A 25,685-nucleotide genomic window follows, 5' to 3' on the forward strand; every position below is an offset into this window, starting at 1 on the left:
AGGATGGGAATTGAAATAAGCCTTTGTTCATTTTCTAAAATGCTCCCAGAAGAGGAAAAACCACTCATGACCTCTTGCACTGGTATCTCTCAGACCCAAAACTGGAAGGGAGGTGAAAACTGCTGGGACAGCATAACCCAGCTCTTCCTGGGCAGCTCTTGGCTGGGAGCAGGGAATGTCACCAGGTCAATAAATGGCTTGGGATGTTGGCTGAGGTGTCAGGCGGGGGGCAGACTCACAATTTGGGATAGAAACAGCCCCTCTGGTCTGACAGTTCCAGCTGAAAGGGTGTAGGAACCATCAGAGTCAGGTAAAACTTTGATCTCTTAACCTGGAGAGGTTTTGCAGCTGCCAAAAGGAGGTGGGGACTGGCACAGCCTCACTACAGCTGGGTGTCCCGGCTTTCTCCCTGGGGCAGTTTGAAAGGCTGAAGGAATTTGCGCCCTTGTGTTAATCAATAGTGGATGGATTTAACCTTTAAATTAGAAAATCAAGCAAGAACTGCAGCCTGGTAGTAAAAACCAATGACCTTTCCCTGCAGGCTTGTTTTTGTTGGGTTTATTGTTTTTTGCTTTTAATTCAAAGGAAGTGTAATTGGGTGTTAGTGCAATGTAATTCAGCGTGGGGGTTTTCAAGCTGATGTTGTTCTGGGGGGCACAATTAGGGCTGTGCCAGTGATCAGTGCCCCTGGGTCTGCAGGCAGCCAAAGGCCCTCCCTGGGGAGTCAGTAGAGGCTTTTTGAAGCTGCAGAGTCCATTTGATGAGATTTTCCTGGGCCCTTGACCCGGGTGTTTGTTATTAACTGAGGCATTGCTCGCTGGGAGCTCCAGGGCATGAGATTTTGGGTTTGCCTCTACAAGAAATTGCTCTTAAATGCTACAAGTATTGTAGGCAGGGAACGTTTTTGCTGCCACAGGTCACCCAAAGAGTTAAACGTGCAGAGATTATTTCACTCCAGTATTGCTCCATGGGCTGGTTTGTAACACCCCGAAGTGTGGTTGTCATGTTGCAAAACCCATGTTCCTATGGGTTGGGAAGAAGAGACCAATAAATTGGAGGTGGGGGCAGGACAGGATGGAAGTTTTGAAAAGCTTTAATTTGAAAACATCAGAATAGTTTGTGGCTGTGCAGCCTGTGCTCCTGTGACAGTGCTGAGGTTAAAGAGGAAATGCAGTCCAGGATCTCTGCACACATGTGCACCTCCAAGGGTGAAACCCCACTTAATAATGAGGTTGAAACAGAGCACGCTGAAACGAAATGTTTAATTTTATTGAAATGTTTTTCTGTTGAAAATGTGATTTCAATTTAAACTGAGTTTCAGAAGGAAACTTATCCCAAAGCTGTCGTGTGTGTCCAGGTCATGCTGGCAGGTTCTTACCCCATCAGAGTCGTGGGGAGCTGCCTGTGAGGAGCCTCCCTTGCTCAGCCCGGGGGGCTGATGGAAAAGTTCCGTGATTTTCATAAGGATAAACACAGCAATCGAGGGTTGGAGAATTTTCCCCGACCAAAGATTTTCCCTTGTAACAGAGGGCACAATGATCACTCCTCCTTCCCACCGTGTGTTTGCCTGCTCTGTTTGGAGGGTGAGCTCCTCAAGACAAAGGCGTCTCTCTCTCGGGGTTTGTCCAGCCTGTGGGGAAGGGAGGCTGCTCTGGTGTTTGCACTGGCTTGTAAAGCAAATAATGGGATGCTGGAAAAGTGTTTGCAGCTCTCATCTCCTTTCAGCTCTGGAAGGAGAGGAGGGAAACAGATCATTGCCAGAGGGGCATTTCCTGTCACAGCACAGAAAACAGGGGAAAGGAGCTGAGAACACCTTTGCTGGGTGACCTCAAGCAGGTGCTTTGTGCTCACATCCCCTGCTGAGCTTGGCTCCTGCTCAAGCAGCTCCACAGACACGGACCAGAGGCTGACCCTGCAGAGCAGTGAGTTTTCATTTCCTTTTAGAAATTAGGCCACATTGTTTCTGTTATATTAAAAAAATTCCTGTATGTGATAAATGGTAGGCATTGGTTTCTGTTGCTGTGTGCAGCAAAGGCCAGCACAGTAAAGCGAGAAACTAGGAAATAAAATCTTAAAAATAAGATTAAAAAACCAAAACAAACCCAAATGCAACCAAAAATGCCCATCTGCTGTGTAGCAGCATTTTTTGGAAAACCCTCAGGATTATGCCATAGTTCCATTGAAATTCCAATGGACTGATTTACGTTTTTCTATGAATGGATTTATTTTTGTTTCCGTGTTAGAAGCATCGAGGATGCGTAAGACGAAAGAGGGGCCTTCGTGCCACAGATTCTGCCTTAGCTTTGTCTTGCCTCATGATTGCATCCACACTTCCTGGGGCAGAATTTTGGGAGCCTGGTCTTGAGCAGCAACCTCAGCAGGGAGCAGCAAAAGAATGAATGCTGAGGAGGAGTCATTTCCTGTGTGGCCCAGCCATGGAGGGGCCATCCCTCTGCCCTGGCTGCTAAAGGAACGTGCACCTCGTTCATACTGAGCCTTGGGGTCGGCTCTTCCCGGGATCTGTGTGTGCCTCCAGGGAGCCGTTCCCTTGTGGGACGTACCCCAGGGTTTGTGGGTCAGTGGTTGGCAGGAAACACCCCAGGGCAGTTTCTGGATCAGACTTTGCCATCCCTTCCCTCCTTTCTTGAGGAGAACCTGCAATCCAAGAGGAGGGGCAGGCTGGTGTCTCCTGGCCAGGGAATTCCCCCAGTCCCAGCCTGGCTTCTCACGTCCCCGACAGCTCCGCAGCTGAGGGGAGGCTGGATGGGGTTGGAGCAGCCTGCTCTGGGGGAAGGTGTCCCTGCCCGTGGCACTGGATGAGCTTTAAGGTCCCTCCCAACCCAAAGCACTCTGTGATTCTGAGATTCTCTCTCTATGTATCTGTACACCCCCCTAGGTATGACAAAATGCCTCTTACATGTCCTGCTCCAGATCTCCTGCTTTTTCTCTATTGTACAGCATCTTCCAGGGGTTCTTTTCCACTGTACTCCCACTGCCAGCGATACTTGCCACCTTTTCTGGACTCTGGCAGGGCAAAGGAGTCTTCAAGGCACAGCTGCCTCTCTTTCCCCACAGCTTGTTTCAGAGCCTGTGTGGGAGAGTTTTAGCACTTCAGATGTGGAGCACCTTGAGAGGCCATGGAAAGAGCCCACTGTTTTTTTCTCTTACTGTTTCTTGGTAAGATAAGGTGTTTCAAAAGAACAAGTCCAGGTATTGTCCAGCTCTCCAACAGTTCTCAGGAAGCAAAGTGCCAAAGTTTTACAGTAATTTGGCACAAGCTCTGAGATTACCTTTGCTGTCTGGCTTTTTGTCAGCTGGTCAGGAGCTGTGGAGTTTTAGGTTGTTGATCTCACTGTGGGTCCCAGCCCCACATTTACCTGTGTAAGGTGAATCCCTGTGACAGTAGCACCCATCACAGATAACTGTGTGTATTCAGGGGCTAGCCAGGCTTTTCTCCATTGATCTTTTCTTATGAAACAGCTTCTAGTTGGCTGTAAAAATTCCCTTTTTAAAATGAAAGTTGTTTTCCTGGTCTGAATTTCCAGCCTGTATTCAATAAGTATTAAACACACTCATTGCATTATTCCATGGTTCAGTGTTTCCATGAGCGTTTGCATTGTTCTTCCAAATTTTGATTTAAAAAAATAGAATGAGAACAGACATTTGAAATGCTTCAGCCCTCTTTCACCAGCTATATAAGACTGGGAGAGAGATCTCCAAGTGCCAGTGGAACTTTTGCATACTCTTGAGCAGGCAGATTTTTGTTCCTGTTTATCATTCAGCTTGGCTGAGTGGCAGCTTCTATCTCAGCCCAGTTCTGGCTGTATAAAACCATAGACATTACACAGAGTGACAGCTCAATGCTGAGTGAGACTGGGAAGATCTGGCACCTCCAACCCTGCCCAGTCTTCTGGACTGGTTTGCTGCAAAACCCCAGCTGGCCAGACCAGCTGCATTGCAGAGGAACAGATGTGTTGGGGTATCAAAAATTGGTCTTTACAGGTTGTTCTTGGGGGAAAGTAAAAACAAATTATATTTTTAAAAACAAACCAAAAAATCCCCAGGAAACAGTTTAAAAGCCACTTTAATTTGTTTTGCATTTTTGCAAATTGATTTTAGAATACTCTTAATGAGCAAATATTTGTTTTAATGTGGGGCTGAGGGGGCAGATAACGATTAGACATAGCCTGATTTCTTCTAGTTTTGTGGCAGTAAAGAGCTGAGATCACATTTTATAAAGCTTTGAATGCCAGCATGTTGCATTTTGCAGATGATGGATGTGCCTTTTTGCTGTTTGTCTGGAGCAACAGCCCCAAATGTACAGCTCTGTCTTCTCAACAGAGCTTTTTTTGTGTGTGTTGGGGTCCAAGTTCCATTTCCAGACATGCCTTGGGTGAATTCTTCTCCTGTGTGGATTGCCTTCTCTTGCTTCCAAGTGTCAAAGATCAGGTTGTCTTGATCCAAGTTCTCCAGAAATTCTTTCTGCACCAGCAGAGAGTTTGGAAAATGCTCTCAACCTGGTTGTTCTTCCATGACTCTCCCATTCTGGAATGATGGGAGGTCATCTGGCCCTTGGGTTGCAGTGATTTAAGCAGGCACCCATTTCTTGCACCCCTCGGGTCAGTCCGTCCTGGACGTGTCCTCAGTCTGGCACCGTGGCCTTGACATTGGATGGGGGGGTTTAAATGTCTGGCTCTTGCAGCAAGAACCTCTCAAAGAGCCTTAGGTCAGGCCTTGCTGGTCTGGGAATAGCACAGTCCCGGGGAGGAGTGGTACAGGGAGGCTGGCACACCTCAGGGAGACAGGGACATCTGGTTTGGCTTAAATCTGAGCAGCAAGAAGTGGTGCACATTTGGGGCTTGACAGCTGAATTGAGCTGGCTTGTGCAGCAGTTTGCAGTGCTGATCAATACTGGAGAATTGCAAACGTGTTTTAACTGGGAGAAGTGTTCCAGCCAGAGAGGAGGGGATCTTCTGGAGTTAATGATGGGGATACTCCCTGTGTGTCCTTGTGACGGATGTTTAGATCTCTTGGAAAGCTCATGGCAGAGCTGCTCTGAGTCAGCACAGCTGAGAGGAGGAGGAGGACCTGGGTCATGGTGCTCTGGAGATCTCACTGCAAGTTTTCTGTCTGGAGTCAGCTGTAACACCAACGTCGCTGTCAAGTTTGTGCTGCAGGAGGGAAAGAGCTGCAAAGAAGTTGCTTGAACTGCAGTGAAACATTGCCAATATTGTGGCTGCCTCACCCCTGGAAGTGTCCAAGGCCAGGTTGGATGGGCTTGGAGCAATCTGGGACAGTGGAAGGTGTCCCTGCCCATGGAAGGGGTGGTGGCACTGGATGGGCTTTAAGGTCCCTTCCAACCCAAGCCACTCTATGATTCCATCACACTGGTGGGAGCTCTCCTTAAAATCTTTTTCTAAGTCTTCACTTAAATAGTCTGAGGAATGTTACATTAATTTTAATCTGTGTTTTATGTAACTGTGAGGGTCAGAAAACTGATGGAAAACCTGTGAAGTGAATGAGAGGTCTCGGCCTCTCTCTGCAGTGAGGTGTGTGGGGGAGGGCAGGTGCCACATCTGCATGTGTAAGGAGAGGAAAGCTGCATCTTGTCTGAAAATTAAATGGAGTGTGACCTGATTGATCATTATCATTAATGTGGCAATAAATGGAGAAGGGCCTTTGGGACACAGCTGGGGCAGGGTGCACAGGGGAGGATCTGTGTGAGGACACTTCTGTGTCACAGGTGTCACACGCTCTCTGTGCTTCTCCTCCAGTCCGACGGGACCATCCTGGCCATCGCCTTGTTGATCCTCTTCCTCCTGCTGGCCTTGGCTCTGCTCTGGTGGTTCTGGCCCCTCTGCTGCACTGTGGTAAGTGACAGAAATCATCAGCACAAAGCAGCATTTCAGTGCTGCCTGAAAGCAAGAACTGAGGGGGAGGGAGGCAGAGTTTTCCACAGGACTGATCCCAGAACGGGGCAGCATTTCTGCCACTGCTGCCTCTGCTTTGGGCTTCTGTTTCATCTGCCCAGCCTGGGATTAGACCCGTGGAACAGCAATGTTGCCAACATCCAAACCTTGTCAGGAGCCTTTAAGTCTTGTGTTTTGGTCACAAAATGGAAATAGTTTGCAGAAATGTGTTCCTTGCCATGCCTGTTCTGGATTTTCTAACCCCAGTGTCAGCATGCCCATGCTGGAGGGCTCCTGTAGAAAGGCAGGGCTCATCAACCCACACTGGAGTCCTGGTTCTGCCTCAGGTGCAAGGAAAAGACATTTCTAGGTGTGCAAATTTTTGCAAGATGAACTTTGTTTCCTGGATCACGTCTGAAAAGCACTTTGAAACATCCCAGTGACAGTGCTTCACTGAGCATTGTCTTTCCTCCAGGCCCTTTCACAAAAGTTCAAAAGCACAATCACAGAGTTAATGCTTTAAAAGAGTAGAGGGAAATGAGGAGAAAACAGGGGAGAAGGAAGAGGTCAAAGGAGGCAAGAAGGAAATCACAGGACTCGAGAGGAGCTTTCATCTCACGTGACTCTGCTGTTTGCACAGACCTGTCACACCCCGAGCATCCCTGCTGAGCCCTGGCACTGCCTTTCCCAGTGAGGATCCGGGCAAGGGCTCATCACTGTGGAACACACAATGCAGTGAAGCTCTGCTCTTGGTTTGGATCTTGTTTGTGCTGCAAATATAGAACAAGAATTAGGGACGCACAAATGTCAGCAGAATTGGAGCCTGGGTTTGGTGACTGGCTGCGTGCAACGTTTCAGAAGCTGCTTTTAAGGCTGCCCAAACCAGCTCCAGTTTCTGGGTCACCATCATTTTTCCTGATTTTAAATCACAGACCCAGTGTTGTAAATTCGCACCAAGTTGTACCAAACCAACAGTGCAGAGCTTTGGAGCCACACACTGCAGGAGCCACTTGCTGGAGGATGAGTCTCTGTGCTGAGATGTATTATCCAGAACAAGGATGGAAATCTTGCAGGAAAAATCTTAGTTGTCTATTTCTGTTCCTGGCTGAAAATGGGGATAAAACGCTTCTCTTCACAGTAGTTTGGCACCTCTGTACCAAGATGAAAACCAAAATGGAAAAAATATTTATTTGGACTTTCAGAACAATAAAAAAAAAAAATGGTTCTAAAATTGGCCAAAGGATTAGCAGCGTGGTAGGTTGCTCAGAGTTATTTGTCTGAACTAGATGACACATTCCCAGAGGAGCTGGGCCAACTTTTTGTTGGCGCATCTGCATGGAAGTCAGTGGAGATGTGCCCTGTGGGGATGTTGGCACTGGCACCTGGGGGAGAATTGAGGGGACAGAGGGAAAATGCTCTCAGTGATGCTGCTGGTTTAAGGTGCTGTTAGAGCAGAAAGATGAAGCTGATGAGAAAAAGGCACAAATAAAAGCAGCAGGGTGTGGAGGGGATATGGAGTTGTCATTGTGAGGGTTCTGTGACTCTGCTGCAGTGGAATCATGTGAGGACAGTGGTCATGTAACAGCCCTGAGTGTGAAAAACAGTCCAGATAAGCAAGGTGGGTGCAGCAGAGAGAGGGAGTCTCTGGTCCACATAAAACTTTATAAGCTTAATATTTTCCAGATTTAAATTCTCTACTTAAAACATTTGTTGTAGATAAAAGCTTTTCCTCACTCTCCTCCTTTACCTCCCACGTTCCCTCCTAGCAAGGTCTGCGAGTGGGGACTATCTCGCTGATATTTTTCCAATGTAGTCAAACACTTCCCTGTAGTTGTTGGAAAGATTTTATTCCAAGAAGCCTGTATGAAATCCCTTCCACCTCTCTGGGAGGGCATCCGGTGTGTTTGGCAGAGGATCAGCAGCCAGGACACCCCACTGAGCACTGCTCACCCAAAAATTCTGTGAAATTAAAGATAAATCCGTGGAGGAGTGCCCAGCCTGTCAGGGGATGGGGAAAGGGAGCCGAGCAGAGCTTAGTGACTGGCTTGGAAGTGGCACGGGGAGGAATGCAGTGTTGTCAGAAGTGAATTAAGGGCAGAGGAACTGCCTTGCACAACAGACCAGAGCTCCAACCTCGAATAACCAAACCGCAGACCCGGAGACATCGCCGTGGATTCCAGCCCAGGGATGTTTCAGAGATAATTGTGGATGTGTCCAGGGGAAAAAGGAAAAAAACATAGCAAGCTCTTCTCTTACCAAGTATAAATTTGTTTCTGAGTGACAAGCACATTTCTAAACCCTGAAATTCCTCTTGGCATGCTTTTTAATTAAATAGGAGTCATTACCATCCAGCAGTTCTTCAGGAAAGACACCAAGCCAGCTTTGTCCCTGGAGTAAATGGACTGGAGTCAATAGACTCCCTCTGGAGGTTTATCTGGAACCCGGTATCTCCTTGGCGTGCGCCCATGAAGGAATGCTGCTTCCAAATGGATCCAAGTTTATTGGTCTCAGAAGTATTCTGGGATGAAGTCTGGAATTTACCACTCGGTTTACAGTAGAGGCAATTGTTGCTCAGTAGATCAGAACAATAATAACTCTTTGCTGTGCCTGAGACCAGCACAGGCAAAATTTCCCTGGATACCTGTGGAGGATATTACAAAAGCATAGGAGGCAGGCACCGACCTCTCCAAAGGTTGTAGGAGGTTTATTTAATAACAGAAAACAAAGAAACAATTCTGCTCTGCTGAACTCCCCAACACTGTGCTTGTAACAAGAATGATGGCAAGTACACAGACACCTCTAACAGGGTGACCTCACCTTTCCTGAGCTGAGCAGATCTGCAGAGCAGCAGATCCCAGCTTCTGGCTTCCCCCAGTTACTGCTTGTCTTCCCATTCATCCTCTTTCCTGAGCACAGCGCAGCCTGGAGCAGGGCAGACATCCACAGCAGGAACTGTGCGGGCAAGAGGCTGTTCAGGTGTCCAAGGGTGAAATTGTTCTGGCTAGGAGGCCAACATGAGCCTCAGGTTTAATGTTGATATAAATCAAATAGGTTTTAATGCAGATGTAAGCCGAAGAGATAATAAACCTCCAGAACTGTCTTGAGGAGGACTTTGCAGGCACCGTGTTAGATTGGCTTGGAAATGGAGCTGCTTAAAGTGTTTGGATGCACAGTGAAGGCATAATTAATGTAATAGCTGGAAGGCTTGGCTGTGCTGGGATGGTCTCCCTCGCTGGGACGGTTCCCCTGTGCCCACGTGCTGCACAGACACTGACCCTGGCAGCATGAGGGAGCTGTGCTTGGGCCACGCTTTGCCCCAGAGCGGGACCTGCACGAAGGTTTGCCCTGGAATATCTGAGGGGATGGCCCCACCCAGCCTGCCCAAGCCTTGGGCTGGAGCTCAGCGAGGGCACTCCAGGGCTGGGAGTGGAATTCTGTCCCTGGGGCAGCTGAGCCTGAGCCTTTTCCCCACGTGCTCGTACATCACACCTCCTCCCAGGTTTATGAAGTAAACACGAGTCTCTGCCTCCCTTCTGCAGCTATCCAGGGTGGCCTGAGAGGCTGGGCTGGCTCATTTGCCCACGTAGAAAATCTGCCCCACCTCACTCATTTTCATACTACAGTGATTTTAAATACAGGGGTGTGGCTGGCATATGAACGAGGTGTTGGTATTTAAGCATCTAACACCAGTTTTAACTTTAAAGCTGTTTTCTGGAAGTAAGCATGGAAGAACCCAGCAATCTGTTTGGCTCTCAGTCTGTACTGCAGATGACCAGAAGTTTTGGAAACAAAAAGCTGGATGGAGAAAATACAGAAAATATAGATTAAAACCACATGGCTAAACTGGTGGAAGAGAAGGGGAGGAAATGCATCGGCTCTGCAGCAACCCTGAAGAGCCTAAAACTAATGGCATCATAAAATGGCAGGGTCCCTGTTGGCTGGATGGAGATTCCTTACAAAGGTCCATGGATTCCGATTCCCACCCACTCACATGGGGCACACGGGCACAGCTCTTCTGCAGTTGTGCTGATCTGGGGAGAAGGGAGCACAGGATCATGAATCATCTGGAACATTGTGGAGACAACCCAGGAAAGAGAGAGAAAGCAGGAAGAAGATTGTATTATACTGCAGGTGAAGAAATTGGGACAGGCCTCTGCTTGTGTTAGCTTTGAAGTGTAGACCGGATCTCCAAGGATTTTATGGGTACTGAGAAGAGACAGGAGATATGACAGAAATAAAAAGGAAATGTTCCTTTACCCAACTCATACCTCAACTATGAAACTGTCACAGGACTGAGAGGACAAAACTATAAATATGTAAGGGAAAAAAAATAGGAAATTAGTCAGACGGATCACAGTTAATGCTATTTAAAACCCTTGTTTGTTAAGATAGCAAGAATATATATTCTGTGTTTTCCAGAAGAGTGAAGGTAATTAAGGACAAAAATAATCCGCTCAGTTAACTGCATGCTTCCAAACTGTAGTCCTAATTAGAGGCAAAGTCCTTTACTTCTTATTTTGTACTGTTTGCTTCATTTTAAATGATGATCTGTCCCATCCTAAAGTAGATAGACTCCTCTGACAAGAAACATATTGCCCCTATTTATCATCTAAAACTCCAGGGATACTTACTGTGTGATTGCTGGACACTGAGAGCTGGTGGAGATTTCTGGGCTCCTAAGATGGAAAATATCCTAGACACATTCCTGGAATATGCAAAATTTGGATTCAACTTGTGCTTTCTTATGCCTGAGTGGCTATAGAAATTTCAGGGCAACAGAAAATTCATCCTTCCCAATGCTTTTAACCTTCCAGGAGGTGGCTAATAGCATTCCTCTGCTTTGCCACTGGGTTATCCATCAGAAACAGCTGCTGCTCCATGGGTCTGCGACACAGAGTGGCTCAGCTAACAGAGACCTGCCCTTCACGTGCTTGTTGGGATCTGTGGTGAAAGGCAAAGAATTACTTCACTGTCCTGAATTTTCACAGCTGAGTGTGTGGAAGTGCTGACAACTGCTCTCAAAGTTCCTTCCTGCGCCAAGGAAGGCCAGTGGCCACCTCTCCATCCCAGGGGCCTTTACCCTTGGAAAAAAGCCCTGCCAGGTTTTTGTAGCACGGTGATGGTGTGGAACCACTCAGGTATTCCGCACCTGGAGAGCAAACCTGGGGCCGAACCATCGTGTTCTTCTCCCAAACACAGGGACAGGAGACCCAGCTACACAGCAATCCCAGGGATGGCTTGGGGTTATCCAAACATTGCAGCACACATGGACAAACACGGCGGCCTTGCCAAGCCAAACTCGCCGGAGCGCTGTGCTGGGCCTGGCCTGCTCCCAGCTGATCCCTTCAGCAGGTCCTGGGTGTCATCTGGCCAGGCCAGAGGTGCAGCTAGGGCAAAAACGAGGTGGCCACGTGGGCTGTGTCCTCACAGGGTCCCTGCGATGGCAGTTTCACTCTTGTCCTTGAGTTGTTTCTGCCTGTGCCAGGCGAGCGGCTGTGGGGCCTTTGGGCCCTTGGCCTTGCCCCCGGCTCTTGCTGTGCCCACTGCTGTGGGATGGCACCAAGGCAGCTTGGTGGATGCTTGGGATGCCTTCAGTGCCCAGAGTAAGGGTCTCAAATGCCCCAAAACAAGGGTCTCAGTGCCCCAGAATAAGGATTTCATGCACTCAGAGCTGTAAATGTAAGAATCCAAAAGGGAGAAGGAAAAGATTTGTGCTGTTTGAAGACCCGGGCAGAGAGTCAGAAATTAGATTTTTTTTGTAAGACTTGAACTTCGAAAGGTCGTAGAGGCTCAAAGGCACAGGAGACTGAACTCCCCCATCTCTAGACTTGTCCAAATTAACCAGTCCATGCTGCCAATTTATGGGGAGTTCAGTTGCTCTTAGAAGTGCAAAGCACTCAAAAATGGAAGGAATGTCTTTTTTCCCCCCTCTCGGCCCGTGATAGAAAACACTTGATCTGTTTACAGAAGTCAGTCAGTTTGTGTGTACGTGTGTGCATATGTTATGGGGAGGAATGCAAATGTGTGGAAAACAGCCATCTCCTCACTGCCAAGTGTGCAATCTGCAGAGCTGCCAGTGATACTGGCTGAGAAGTTGTGTTTGGATACTTTGCTGGACCAAATTTGGATGGCTTATCCTGATGTTTTCGTGCCAATGCAAATGAGAGGAACTCCACTGGAACCCATGATGTTCCACCAGAACAGGGGATGCTCCAGGAGGGAACCAGGCCTCTTCCAGCAGGTACATTTTGGATCACATATCTGAAATTTCTCAGTGTCTGATGGGTTTGTGTTCAGGCATTTGGTTCTAAAGGAGGTCTGTTGACAAATGCCACCCCCTCTCACTGACCAAAATTAATCTGAAAAAGTCTCCTGTGTTTTTTGGTGCATTGCACACTCTGTCAGTATTTAGTGTGTCAGGAGACACAGAAGAGATGGTGCTGTCTCCTTCTTACACCTCTGAGTAAACCATGCTGATAGCCAGAATTTCCTTTCCACAGAGTAGTACTGGGATGCAGACAACTTTTCATCCACTTTTCACAGAATCCCAGAATTATTCAGGTTGTAAAAGATCTCTGAGATCACCAAGTCCAGCCTGTGCCCGATCCCCACCTTGTCCCCAGCCCAGAGCACTGAGTGCCACATCCAGGCCTTCCTGGGACACCTCCAGGGGTAGGGACTCCAAACCTCCCTGAGCAGCCCCTGGGACGTATCACCCACTTCTCATCTACTTTTCATCATTTTTTGAAAATGACAAAGTTTTCATCGTTTCTACCCGGCCCAAGCTGGGAATCCCAGGATGGGCAGGGAGATGGGTGCTGTTTTATTCACTGCCCAGCTCTGCTGGTCAGCTCAAGCTCCTCAGGGCCATCCCCCCTCCTTCCTCCCTAACGGGGACTGTCAGCCACACCTGACCCACACTCCTGCTGTGCCAGAACAGGGGATGAGCAAGTCTCCACCACACTCCTCCTCATGAGTGATTTTGTGTTTCCACGAGAGCTCTGGGCTGCTGTGCATGCCCACATTCAGTGCTGATTGAATGCACAAAGTCTCTTTAGCTGGGGTTCCCTGAAGTGCTGCAGGCCACCAAAACAGAAGCCCTGTGGCCCAGGAGCAGGTAATGGCAGAGCCCAGCACTCATCACTGCCCTGGGCTGGGACACAAACTGCTCCAGCCCTGTCTCCTCCCCAGCCAGAGGCACATGCTCCTCATTAATGGCCACATTGCATGACTCGGGCTTTGCAGAGGAAAATAAAAACAGTGAGCTCATCACAGGGGGAAAAACACGAGTGAGAGGAATTGCTGTAAATATTTATATCTTCAGGGCCTTTAATGTGATTGCAATTTTCCCTTTCTGCATTTAAACAGCCAAGCCGTTGCTGTTTGGGACTGTATTTTTTGTTTGCAGGGTGATTTTGAAGCCCACGCGTGTGTCCCCCGTGCCAGGGCAGCCTCTTCCCCCGACACCCAGCTCTGAGCAGAGCTCAGGACTCTCAGTGTCACCTCCACTGGTGCTCAGACAGCCTCTGACTCTTGGCCTGGTGTGCACAGAAAGAGCTGCCTTGTCCAGAGGCACTGGAAACTGCTGGAGCAAACCCATCCTGGGGCGCGGCACTGCCATGCCAGGGCTGGGGCTGTGCAGGGGCTCTGCTCTGGCTGTGAGGGACAGGGTCTGACGTGCCTGCTGTCGCTGCCCTCCCCCTGGAAACCTCTCTGTTGCTCTTGGATGCAGGGCTCTGGTAGCAGCCAACTGCCTGCCGAGCCCTGGATGCAAACTTTCTGCATGAAATAATGGCCTCACACCCACATAAACTGAAATGGTTCCTATGGAGAATATCCTGGACCAGGCTGCAACCTCACCCTGCTTGCTTTATTACAAACCTCCGTGAGCCATATATATATATTTATATTTTTTGAAGTTTATGACAGTGAACTATATTAAACTGCTAATATGAAAAGCATTGATGTGAAGAGCATGCGCTGGCACAGCCTTCTGGAATGAAAAAGGAAGAATGGTCTGGGAGACAGGCTGGGGGTTATCACTGCTTTGCAATGTCCCCAGGGCCTTTTGCTTCACACTGGTTTTGCTTTCCAGCCTTTGTTCAGACTGTGAATTATCTGAGGCAGGATTTGTACACATGTGCAGAGGGCAGGAGGAGGAGATGCTGATTTTAGTGTGGTTGTTCAGGTGAAGCCTCAATGCTCAGAGCCAGCACTGACTGTGGCAACTGCAGGGATTAGGAGAATCAGGGATATCAGACTTTGAATTTTCTGTTGCCTCACACAGGGCAGGGGTGACCTAATGAGCAGTGTGAGTGTGGAGCTGTCATTAGGAGTGTCCCTGTGGCAGGGCTCTGGGACACCTTCTGCTGCCCCTCGGCGACAGTGGCACCCACAGGCACCCCATGATCACAGCGTGTGGTAACAGAGGGTTCCAGCAGCACATCCTGTTGTTTTCTCCTTTGGAATTTTTTTTTTTTTTTTGGTGACATTTGAGTTGTGCTAAAGAACAAAGTGTGAATTTATGATTCTCTTTCTCTTTAATCCTTCTAGATCATCAAAGAGCCTCCCCCACCTCCTGCAGAAGACAGCGAGGTGAGTGACACTGACCCCTGGTCTCCTCGGTGTTTAGGACAAGGTTTTGTTCAGTCTCCTCACAAAAGATGATTAAATCTGTGAGTTCAGTGCCTCCACTGAGCAGGTGGGGAAGGAGGACAGCTCAGACAATGCCTCACTTGGTCAGAACAGCACTGCAGAGTTAGACTGTGGTTCACACAAGGGACAACCCTTAAGCCTGTGTTTAACTCTGAAGTTAGTGGAACCTAAACATGTGCTTAGCTGCCTCCCTGGAATGGCATGGTAATGATTTTGGTGGTTTGGGATACATAACTACCCCTGGCAGGAGCTCCCGGTGCTGAGCCCTCAGAGCACAGTTGCTGTGAGAAAAGGAAGCTCACGGTCCTTGCACTGTCTGAGGCACATTGTGAGCAGATGTAAAACCCCAGCAAAACCCTCTTGACATCAGCAGAGCTACACAAGCCAGGGAAGTTTTAGTGGAGAATAATCAACAAATGGTAAATCAACATTAAAACTTCCATCTTAACTCTGCTTACAAGCTTTAGATGAATCTTGTCACAAATGGTTAAAGCTCTGCCACCATTATTTAACAGGCTGTGCCCAGAAACATGCCCAGTTTTCCATCTGCCTCTTTCTCTGTGCTCCTGCTTTCAGCACACAATGAGTCTCTGCTTTGCTCCCAGTGTTTTCCACATGGGATTTCACTGCAGGCCCTGGGCTCTGTGCAGGGCACTCTGATGGCAATGGGAGTTTTTCCATTGACTTCACTGGGGTTTGGATCAGTTCCTCTGAAATATGCAAGTAAAATTAGATTTAGGTCTGTGCTCAGAGTGATTTGCTTGGGTAGTGTGCCTTGCTTTCTGCTTCTGGAGACAAATTCATTGCCTGCTTCAGCGTGCAAGTGGAAAAGCTTGTGAAATGGTGCTGTCTGCTCTCCATGAAGCCTGGCACAGGGAGTGTGGGCTGAGCCAAGGCTCAGGAAAGCTCAGGCCTCTGCAAGGAGCAGGGATCTGGCCTCGGTTCTCCCTGCCCTGTGCAGAGCAGCAGGACCCAAGGCCAGCCCTGGAATCTCCACCTTGGGGCACTTGTCCCCTTCAAAACAGGCCTTAAGCAAAGTCCAAATGAGACCATTCCCAGACCCAAGGGGGGTCTGCATTTGGATCCAGTGCTCCCTGTGCCTCCCTCTGCAGGTACCTGGCCCGTTTCCCTAAGCAGATATTTGTTTGGGCTGTGTGAAAATCCACCAGCTTTGTCAGCTTCTGTCCTCTGAATGAAAAGGAAAATATTAACCTCAGATTGCACGTGCTTTGTTCTGCATCACACATGCCTCCAAGCCAAGGGATTCAATTGCTGAAATTAATTAAAATACATCATTCTGGAATGCTGGCTCCCTGGCCAAGAGCTGCAGGGGGAAATTACATCCCCTAAGAGGGAAGACGTGCGTCACCTATAAGGAAGTCTTTTGTCAACCCAGTAAGTGCTGCAAAAACAGAGCAGTTACTGCAAAACCACAGCTGCAGCTTGAAATTCAGCTTGTCCAGGCTTTGGTTGTACCCTGAGAGGGCTCTGCACAGTGATTGAAAATTGGCATTCATTAGGACCTGTGCTTTACCTGCTGCCTCGTCAGTCCAAGAGGGGATCTGAACAGTCTTTTGGGTGTTATTCTCCTCTTTGGGGACCTTGGGATGGCAGGGTTTGGTTACAATAATCATGGATTGGTTTGGGTTGGAAGGGACCTTACAGATCCTCCCATTCCACCCCTGCCATGGGCAGGGACACCTCCCACTATCCCAGGGTGCTCCAAGCCCCGTCCAGCCTGGCCTGGGACACTGCCAGGGATGGGGCATCCATCTCTTCAGTGTGCCAGCTGCTCTAATGGTATCATTTCACCTGTGCTTCCCACCAGAGCACGTCCCCTAAGCTCAGTTATCCCAGAGCCAATGCGCACATTTAGCAGCCAAAGGATTTTTAAAAAGGAAAATATAGTCCATACTATTTTAGTAGCTGTACAGCATCAGGGCAGTGCTCAGAAATCAGTAAGGCTTGAAGCTGTGACTTGCACTGGTTTTTCCCAGACAGAAGAGCTTCCCACTAGGGGAAAAAATAGCAGAAGCTCTGACAAGATGCATTTTGTTGGTGCATTTACTCCTAGAGAGGGCTGGTCCACAGAGTGGGGCTGGCAGTAGTGTGATGTGTTCTCAGAAGGTTGAAGCCTCCAGATTTTCTTCTTTGCTCTAAACAAGTAGAAGATGGAGTTGATTTTCTACAATCCAGGTATTCGGGTGTTGCAGATATCCCCCTCCCCTGCAGGAAACCAGCAGCTGCTCCTCTCCAGCAGGAGGGATTGCTGGTCCCTTCAGCAGCAGGGTTACAGTTGGATTTTTTTCTTCTCACGAAAGTCTTGGCCAAAATAAAAAAAAAGTCAAGGAATTCTTGCATCAGCAGGTTTGGGAGCTGAGGCCCACAGGAGGAAGGAGAACGCATTACACTGGAACAACGAGGGGGAAGCAGCCTTTGCTGTCGGACCCGCCAAAGGTTTTATTGAACTCTGTTTCAGAGGCCCTTTGAGACATGTTGGAGACACTTCACTGTTGGTGAAGGAAATCATTATTGGCCAGAAACTCCCAATTAATTCATTCAGAAATTGCAAATGTTGTCAGCTCCTGCTGTGCTGCTCAGGGAGCTCAGGATGCTGAGGGTGAAGCCCAGGGAAGGACAGATGGTTTCACTTAGGAAGGATTGAGTTAATGCCAAACGGAAGAGGTGGGTGCCTGGAGGAGCCAGGAGCACCTTTCTGGCCTGTGATTAGTCACTGAAGGTGGATTGAAACCACATTCTTCTACCTCCAGTGAACAGGAAGGCTTCTTCTAGTCCTGCTGGAGGAAGACACAGCTGCTTTTACTCCTGTGCCCCAGCACTTTTGGGCTGGGTTTATTGGAACAGCTCTGCCCAGCTCAGAGCAGAAACTCACCCAAGGCTGAAGCTGGTTCTACTATAGCAACCTATGCTCAAAATACACCAAAAAACCCCAACTGCAGGGCTCTGCATCTTCCAGCAATTTGCTATTCACTCCCTGGCCCAGGCCAGAATTCTGCTGCTGTCAGTCCTGGACAGACTGGCTGCAGTCAGAGGGTGCTAAACTGGAGCCCCTCCAAGCACCCCAAGAGACACACACTGCCCTCACTGGGTTTTAGGCCCTGCCCTGTAAGCAGAGCCTAAAACCCACAGCTGAATCTATGCAGGTGCCACTTGTTCCCACAGCAGGGATCCAGGGACACAAAGCTCCCTGGAGTCTGGCAAAGCCAGGCAGGAGATCACCCAGATGCCCAGAGCTTGCCCTTTCCTCATCACTCAGTCCCTTCCTTTCCCTGCTGCTCTGTCACCCAACATCCACGCACATCCCTACTGTGGCACCGGAGCCAAGCCACCAACCAGCCTGTAATGGGATAATTCTTAGGTCTCTTGTCCTCTTACCCACACACAGCACAGCAAACACACACAGGGAGGTGCTGGACAGAAAGGGCCATTCAGCAGCTCTGGCACCAGACCCTGAAGGTCGTTGTCACTGTCCTGGGAGGCAGCATGGACAGGAGGGACTTAACTCCCTGCTCGGCAGCTGCTGTTCAGCCAAGGGATGAAAGCCCTGTTCAGCTGGATCCACGCTGACTGTTGGGATCTGATCTCTCCCACAACATCCCTGAAGCCAGAGAATGACTAAAGGAGATTCAGCTGCTTGGAGAGCTGCTTGAACTCTCACTTATTATCATGGAATCACAGAATGGTTTGGGTTGGGAGGGTCCTTAGAGATCATTTTGTTCCACTCCCCTGCCATGGGCAGGGGACACCTTCCACTAGACCAGGTTGTTCAATTATTGCTGATCATTATTCCTTTCCAAATTGTTTTCCTTGCTCCGTCTGGAAAGCCTTGCTGGGGAGACAGCAAAACAAGCTCCAGAGAAAGGATCTGATAGGAATTTTTTGTAGACACCAAGGCAGGAAATTTATTCTGCTATTCCTGAAATGAAGCCAGGTCCCAGTGGTGTTCCAGTGCTCCTCCTTCCCTTTTACAGTGAGTTGTGGAAATATGGGAGGAGGAGAAAAGAACCTTTCAAGAGAGAGCATCTAAAAGAAAAAAGATGGGGCTGTTACTGGCAATAGATGAGGTGCAGGTATTACACCATGAGGGTGTGGAGTTTCATAGCCAATTTCATGTGGAATATCCAGGCAGGCCCAGTGCAGTGCAGAGGCTGTGGGAGTTGGGTTTAATCCCATCCTGGTGTGGATTCCCATGACCTTACAGGATCTCCACCTTCCTGCAGCTCGGTGTCTGAGCTCTGGAGTGGGAACAGCTCAGCATCCTTCTCTCACCAAACCCAGACCTCCCTCTCATCTGTGCACACGCAGTGCTTTGTTCTTGGAGGACTTCAGGCAGGATCTGGACCACAGATAAATGGGGAGTTTCTGTGATGATCAAGGCTGGTTTGATAAACCTTTGTGCCTCAAGGATGAGCTTGTATGAAGCTGAAGTTGTTCAAGCTGGAGAAGAGAAGATACTGGGGAACCTTTAGAGATACCAAGGTAGCAAGCAAAACCTTCCACAGTAGGAGGAAATGTTCTCTGAGAACAGAGCAAGGTGTCCTCAAAGTGTAACAAAGCAGCTGAGAGGTGGTCATGGGATTTGGGAATGACTCCAGTGTTGGGAGAAGGGGTAGAAAGGAGTCTTGAGGACAGCTGGGTTTGCCTCTGTGTTCTCTCAACTGTAGAATTCGATGACAACATCTCTCACAGAGAAATGATTGTCGTGTCGTGGCTCAGCCCTTGGTGCAGGCAGAGCTCTCTATAAATGCTGAATTCTGACAAAATTCAGGCATTGCAGAGACAACTGGGAAAATAATTATAAGGGTGGGGAGAGGGGTAAGTTGTCCAAACTTTTTTTTTTAATATCTGGCCAAATTTAGTTTGAATTCTTACCCTGAGTGCTTCAGATGTCCCTTGTGGAGCCTGAATTATCCTTGTGTTACCCACAGATGAGGTTCTCTCAGGTCAGGGTCAAAGTATCCAGAGCCTGGCCTGGCCTCTGAGATAAACACAGATCTTTGTTTTCTGCAATCCAGCACTTATGAATCTGGATCCCTGACTGTGAAATGCAGTTCTGTCCTGCTTCTTCTTATTTGTTAAAAGAAACTCTAGCTCCATCTAAAGCAGATTTTGGGGGTGGAAAGTTGCCAAGTGCTGTACAGTCAGTTTCCAGCATCCTTAAATGCACTTGAATTTTCCGGGGCTGTTTTTGAGGCTGCAGCTGGGTCAGAGCTGAAGCTCCTCAGGTACAAACCCTGGTGCAGCCACGTGTAGAAAAATACAGGTGAAGCAGGCAGGATGTGAGAATTCAGCCCTGGCTCACGGGGCAGTGAGTTGGGGATGGTGGGGACTGGGTGCCTCTTCCTTCCCATTTCCCTGCTGCCTCCCTGCCCTGACCCCCCGTTTCCAGTTCCTGCAGTTCCTCACGTGTGTGGTGAGCACATTGGCCAGGAGTGTAGGACATCCCTGGTGGGGGCTTTCTGCTTGTATTGCAAAACCTCCCCTGCCCTTCCAAACATGTAAACAGACTCATTCTGCAAAAAACTTGTGACTCCTTTGTTTTTCAAGGTCCGTGTTGCCTTTCTGTGCGTGTGCTGTTGTCCTGGCTCCCAACTTGCAGTGAGGGGACTCGCAGGGCTTTTAAGGGCTTGTGGGGAAGATTTCCTAAACCTTGGTATTTCCTGTTGTGAGAAGTCCAGTCTGTGCTAAACTGAAGAGAGAGAAAGAGAATTGCTGAAGGAAAATATTTAGATGGCTTCGCTTCCAATTTGTTTTTCGTTTTTTTTTTTCTTTCCTTTTAACAAAAAAAATAGTCCTCATGGAAAACTTCATGCAGAGATATTGAGTTCTTGGGTTGCAGCAAAGAGCCTCAGCAGCTCTGCCTGGGGCCAGAGAGAGAGGGCATTTCTGAAGAGAAGAACCTGGTAGTTGTAACCAATTCCCTTAGATTAGTTGTTACCCTTCCCTTAGATCAGGACACGTTTTGCAGCCCAATTTCTGTGTGTTTTGATAAACTGAAATGCTTTTGGTTGCCATGAAAACCATAGTTTTTATTGGATTCCCCCCCCCAGATTTTCAGTTTTCCTGATGGGGAGTTTCAATTTCAAAGTATTTTTGGCTTTCCCCGTTTTGGAAAGCTCCTAAGTTTTGGAGTTTAGCCAAATCTCTGTGAAAAATTAAAGAAAGAAGAAGAAAAAGGAGAGAGGGACCACTTTTCTTTTCTCTCCACGTTTTTCACAGGAAATACTTCACGTTTTTGATGAACTCTGCTTTTCTGCTTTGCCAGTTCACAGCCTGAACTGTAGAAATTAAAGGGAAAAGCACTATAAGAGCTCCACATACACTCTGACCCTACTAAGTGCAACAGAGAATTTAAAATACCTTGACTCTCACTAGAGCTTTAGCAGACTCATTTTAAATACACTTAAGGAAATGTTCTTGATCTGTTAATTTGCCCGTATCTGAATGTCACCATGAGGCGTTGAGCACGTTTGGCTCTGTGGTTGGGGATGTGCCTGCAACGAGCAAGGGCAGGACACAGAATTGAAATCTCATTTTTCACACAGGGCCTGACTTTCTCTGGCAGGAGAAAGGACTCCCTGAAGCCACATGGACTTCCATGGGCAGCTGCCCCAGCCGAGGCACAGGTTCATTACAGGAGCTAATTCCATTCCTGTGATTTTTCCATGAGACTTTTCCATCCTATTCCTCTTGGCCAGCTCCTGTCAATAAACCTGGGCATTCCCAGTGGGGTTGTTTCCGAAGGTACCCCGAGTTTGCCATCACTCAGGAGAAAATTTACTCATTTTTTCACTCTTTCCCTCCATCTTGTGAGGCCTGAACTCCAATATGGGGATTTACCTGGGCTCTGGAGGGTCCCTGCAGCACAGGGAGCCACGAGCAGCAGCTGCCTCTCCCAGTCCCAGGTGAAGGGAAGGGGTGGCAGAGGTGAAAAATACCAAAGTCTCATTCTTGCTGGAGCTGGATGGTACCTTTCAAGTGGTTGTGTTTATATCACGAAACATTGTCCTTTCATGAGAGTACATCCTCTGGAAAGCAACAGGGAGAGACCAGAACCTTGCCTGCCCTGCAGGCTCAGAGGACAATGCTGCCTGGGACTGTTAATTCTTCTCCATCCCTGTCATTTTCCCTGACAGTGCCACCCCTTGTTTTGCAGGAGGAAGATGATGATGGTCTGCCAAAGAAGAAGTGGCCAACAGTCGATGCCTCTTACTATGGTGGGCGAGGAGTGGGCGGCATCAAACGGATGGAGGTGAGGAGATCCCAGCTCAGGGGTCAGATCTGGGCTGGGGACTGGGCTGCGACGTCCCCCTGCAATCTACCCAGGAGGAAACCCAGGAGACAGGCACAAACTTCTTTAGGCTTTTTTGGTACATCTGAGTCCAGATCATTTTTGTATGGGAATATTTGAGAGCCAAACACAGATTTCTGAAGTTTGGGAGTATCTTTTTCCTCTAATCCAGCAATGTCCTGGCCCATGCCTGGGATACAGGGGCAGCCCTGCCACACAAATTACAATGACATGGGTTTAGTTTTTCTGAAAACCTTCCCCATTCTCACGTTTCTCATAAACCACCACAAAGGACAAGTTCAAAATTTGGGCTGCAGTCTAGAAACAAACCTCACAGCCTGTGCATTGCTCTTCAGCTTGGATCTGGGCACTGGGAAAACACAGGCAGAGCTCTGTTCTTGCAGCAGGGGTGTGATTGCAGCAGGTGACAGCGCCTGATCCCTCCTTCCAGGTGCGCTGGGGAGAAAAGGGCTCCACGGAGGAAGGTGCTAAGTTAGAGAAGGCCAAGAACGCCAGGGTGAAGATGCCAGAGCAGGAATACGAATTCCCTGAGCCCAGGAACCTCGGGAGCAACATGCGCCAGCCCTCGTCCCCTCGGAAGTGGTACTCCCCCATCAAGGTGAGTCCAGCCCTGCCTGGTGCTGCCGGGGATGTGTGCAGGAGATCTTTTTGTCATGATGTGTGTTCACATCCAAGGCTCAGCTCTGCCCACAAACCCCTGATCCCAAGTGCTGCTGGAGTGGCTGTGCCTGAGGGAGCCCCCTGAACGTGTGCCTGGGGAGGTGCTGTGGGAAGGAGCCACGTGGGGCAATGGGAGTTTCCCACCTGGTTCGTCAGGTTTGGGAGTTGTGTTGCTTTCTTAGACCAGAACAGGATCCTGATCTCTTCCTGAATGGCAGCTTCTGGGAAGTGCTCACAGGGTGCAAAGGTCTACACTGCACATTCCCTGAGGTGTCAGGAATAAACAGGATCTTCTCCAAAAATGATTAAGGGATTGAAGCGTCTCTTGTGTGAGGAAAACCTGTGGGAGCTGGACCTGTTCAGTCTGGAGAAGACTGGAGGGACTCTCATTAACGCATACAAATGTCTCAAAGGGGTGTCAGGATGGTGCCAGACTCTTTCCATTGGTGCCCAGTGACAGGACAAGGAAATAACCTAAACCACAAGATTTTCAACTCAACGGGAGGAAGAACTTCTTTCCATGGAGGGTGGCAGAGCCCTGGAACAGCTGCCCAGGGAGGAGTCTCCCTGTCTGCAGACATTCCAAACCTACCTGGATGTGTCCCTGTGTCACCTGCTCCAGGTGACCCTGTCTGGCAGGGGGTTGGACTGGATGCTTTCCAGAGGTCCCTTCCAACCCAACAATTCTCTGATTCTTTCCTTAGAAAGAGGGGAGAAAGTAGGAAGAAAATTCCTGCTGGATGTGTCCAGGACAGGTTGAATCTTGTGGATAAGAGGAGCAGAGCACACAGATCATGGACTGCATCACCCAGGCATAGTATGAGGGCATTCCAGTGTCAGAGAGCTGATCTCTTGCCTCCAGGACAAATTCAGCTGTTCTCAGGAAAGGAGGGCAGTTTAACGACTGTGTGACTTCTCTAATGAACAGGAAAAAAATAATTCCACATTCCTGTTTCTCAGGTTTAACTCTTTTGGGAAATGCTGACACTTCTCTTCAGTCCAGGGTATTTGTAGTTATCAGGCCCAGAAAAGACTGAGAACACCCAATTCATATCCAAGTACAAACCTTGCACCTCTGGAGCTTGGATCTGAAGAGCAGAGGTGCTGGTTTAGGGCCTTCAAATCCCTCCACGGGCAATTAACCTGCAGCGAGGGTGTGTGTAGCACACGCAGTAAATAAACCTTTCAGTGTACAGAGCTTGCCTTAAACTTGATGCTGGGGAATGAGAAAGTGCCTCTCTGATGGAAAACAGAGGCTTCACTGTCCTGTTTCCTTCCTGCCCAGCAGCAGCCAGTGGGGTCAGACAAAAGCTGTGAGCCAGGCTGGAGATGTCCCACCCTGCAGAGCACTCGGGGCTCCCTGCACTGCCTCTGGTTACTGACCTGCTCCAGGTGGTGCCCACAGGAGCCAGGGCAGTGTCTGGGCTCTCCTCAGTCCCTGATCTTGCAGCTGGTTCAAATCCAGCAGTAGGAATGGCAGGGATGCTCAGGGGAGCCAGGGTGCTTTCTGGAGGATGCAGAAACGTGAACTTCCTTGAAAACTCGGTGCAGCACCTTCTCTCTTTCCCCCCTGGAAGATTATCGTCTCATAAACAGAGCCTCCCAGCAAGTCACTTGCAGTTGTGTTGTAATGACTTCAGCATGTGTCGGTGAAGGTTGTTCCTTCCCACAGTGGGACAGGTTGGAGGCAGCGGTGCCAGCTCCGCGTGGGGAGCGCAGCACGCCCCAGCTGCGTGGTCACGGTGCTTCAGCGCGCCTGGGAAACGCACCAGCCCCACCTGGGAGCTTCTCCCTGCTCCTGGAAATCACCTCCTCCAGCCAAGACACAGCGCCGTCGGATTTTGTAACTGAGCTGCCAGAAACACTGATTTTAGGACAAAGAGCCCCAAATACTTGCTCAGGCAGCTGGAACCATGTGGGTGCAACTACCTGAGCTCATTCCTTGAGAGCTGGGTCCTTTCCCACAGAAGATTCTGCTGAGCTTCTGCCCTTGCCCAGTTGATGCTGTTGGATCACAGCCCCAGGAGACTTCCAGTGAATTTTCAGGTTTGTTGCAGGTCTGTGTCCAGGACAGAAATTCTCCAAAGTTCAAGAGAGGCTTGGAGAGAAGATTCAATGTATATAGGGCTGAGGTTCAGTGCTGACTCTGGAATAGCTTTTGCTTCATAACAACAAGAATTCAGTTATAAGGGTGCCTGCAAATGTTAGGAGCATCTCATGGGTGATATATATTCTTAATTCCTTTAGAAATAGCTCTCTTATCTACCATTCCAATTGTATACAGGATAGAGACAGTTCCAATCCAAAACCCTGTATTCAAATACTCCCAAAACTTTGGAGTGTTCCACATCTGGATAGTATTTAGCAGCCTGGACCAGAATTTACCTAATTATTAATTGCCACCACACCCCTCACTGAGCTGCACCCAAAAAATGTATGGAGACAGGATAGCTGTCTCCAACACTTTCCTCATGGACAATCATCAGCACTCAACAAACCCAGGAAGGATCATTCCTATGAAGCAGAGTCCTGCTGTTGCTCTCCCTGGGCAGTAAGGAATTAGCAAAATTGGCAAAATTCATCAGCAGTCTTGGCAGAAAGTCGTGTCCTGGAGGTGTGAGCACAGGAGATGGATTTGCAGGGAAGCTCTCCTGGAGCCGTGGCAGGCAGGGAAGGTGGGAACAGCCCCTGAGCTGCCTGGGGCTGGACCCTCAGCCAGGGCAGCACTGGCTGGGATCCATCCTGCTTTGTCCAGTCTGGGTTTTAAAATAACAGAGAAGCTCCCACCACTTCTGGGGGGAACGTTTCACAGATGCCCAGACCTCACCCATAGGAAATGTCTCAGCTTGAATTTTCCCTCATCCCCATGCTCCAAAGTGCACTGTGGTTAAAGAGGTGTTAAATTTCCACCCCCTCCACTGGGCTGGTTGAAGCAGCCCTTTGGGAAGCAGATAAACATGCCTGTAACAACCTGCTTTAAAAAAATCATGGTAAAGGAGAAGGGCAAGGAATTAAACTTCAGGAACAGCGAACCAAGGGTGCCTGAATCTGATACAGAGCCAGGAAATTCACATCGTCGGACCAGTCATCTTGCTGGCCACAGGCCTTCCTCAGCTGCACAAGTACCA

The 25,685-nt window shown here is 48.9% G+C and overlaps 1 protein-coding gene across 1 annotated transcript in view; it reads left to right on the top strand.

Annotated features, from left to right (window-relative positions):
• ANTXR1 (ANTXR cell adhesion molecule 1) overlaps window positions 1-25,685 on the top strand; it is a gene marked incomplete at both ends in the record, with an annotated part of 77,296 nt that overhangs the window by 32,673 nt on the left and 18,938 nt on the right. The window contains 4 exons of the mRNA XM_082298386.1: window positions 5,775-5,870; window positions 14,463-14,504; window positions 21,742-21,837; window positions 22,328-22,495. Coding sequence (XP_082154512.1) covers window positions 5,775-5,870; window positions 14,463-14,504; window positions 21,742-21,837; window positions 22,328-22,495 — 402 coding nt within the window. The remainder of the gene's footprint in view (window positions 1-5,774; window positions 5,871-14,462; window positions 14,505-21,741; window positions 21,838-22,327; window positions 22,496-25,685) is intronic.

The sequence above is a fragment of the Coloeus monedula genome (assembly GCF_965178545.1).
Source record: "Coloeus monedula genome assembly, chromosome: 28".
Lineage (NCBI taxonomy): Eukaryota > Metazoa > Chordata > Aves > Passeriformes > Corvidae > Coloeus > Coloeus monedula.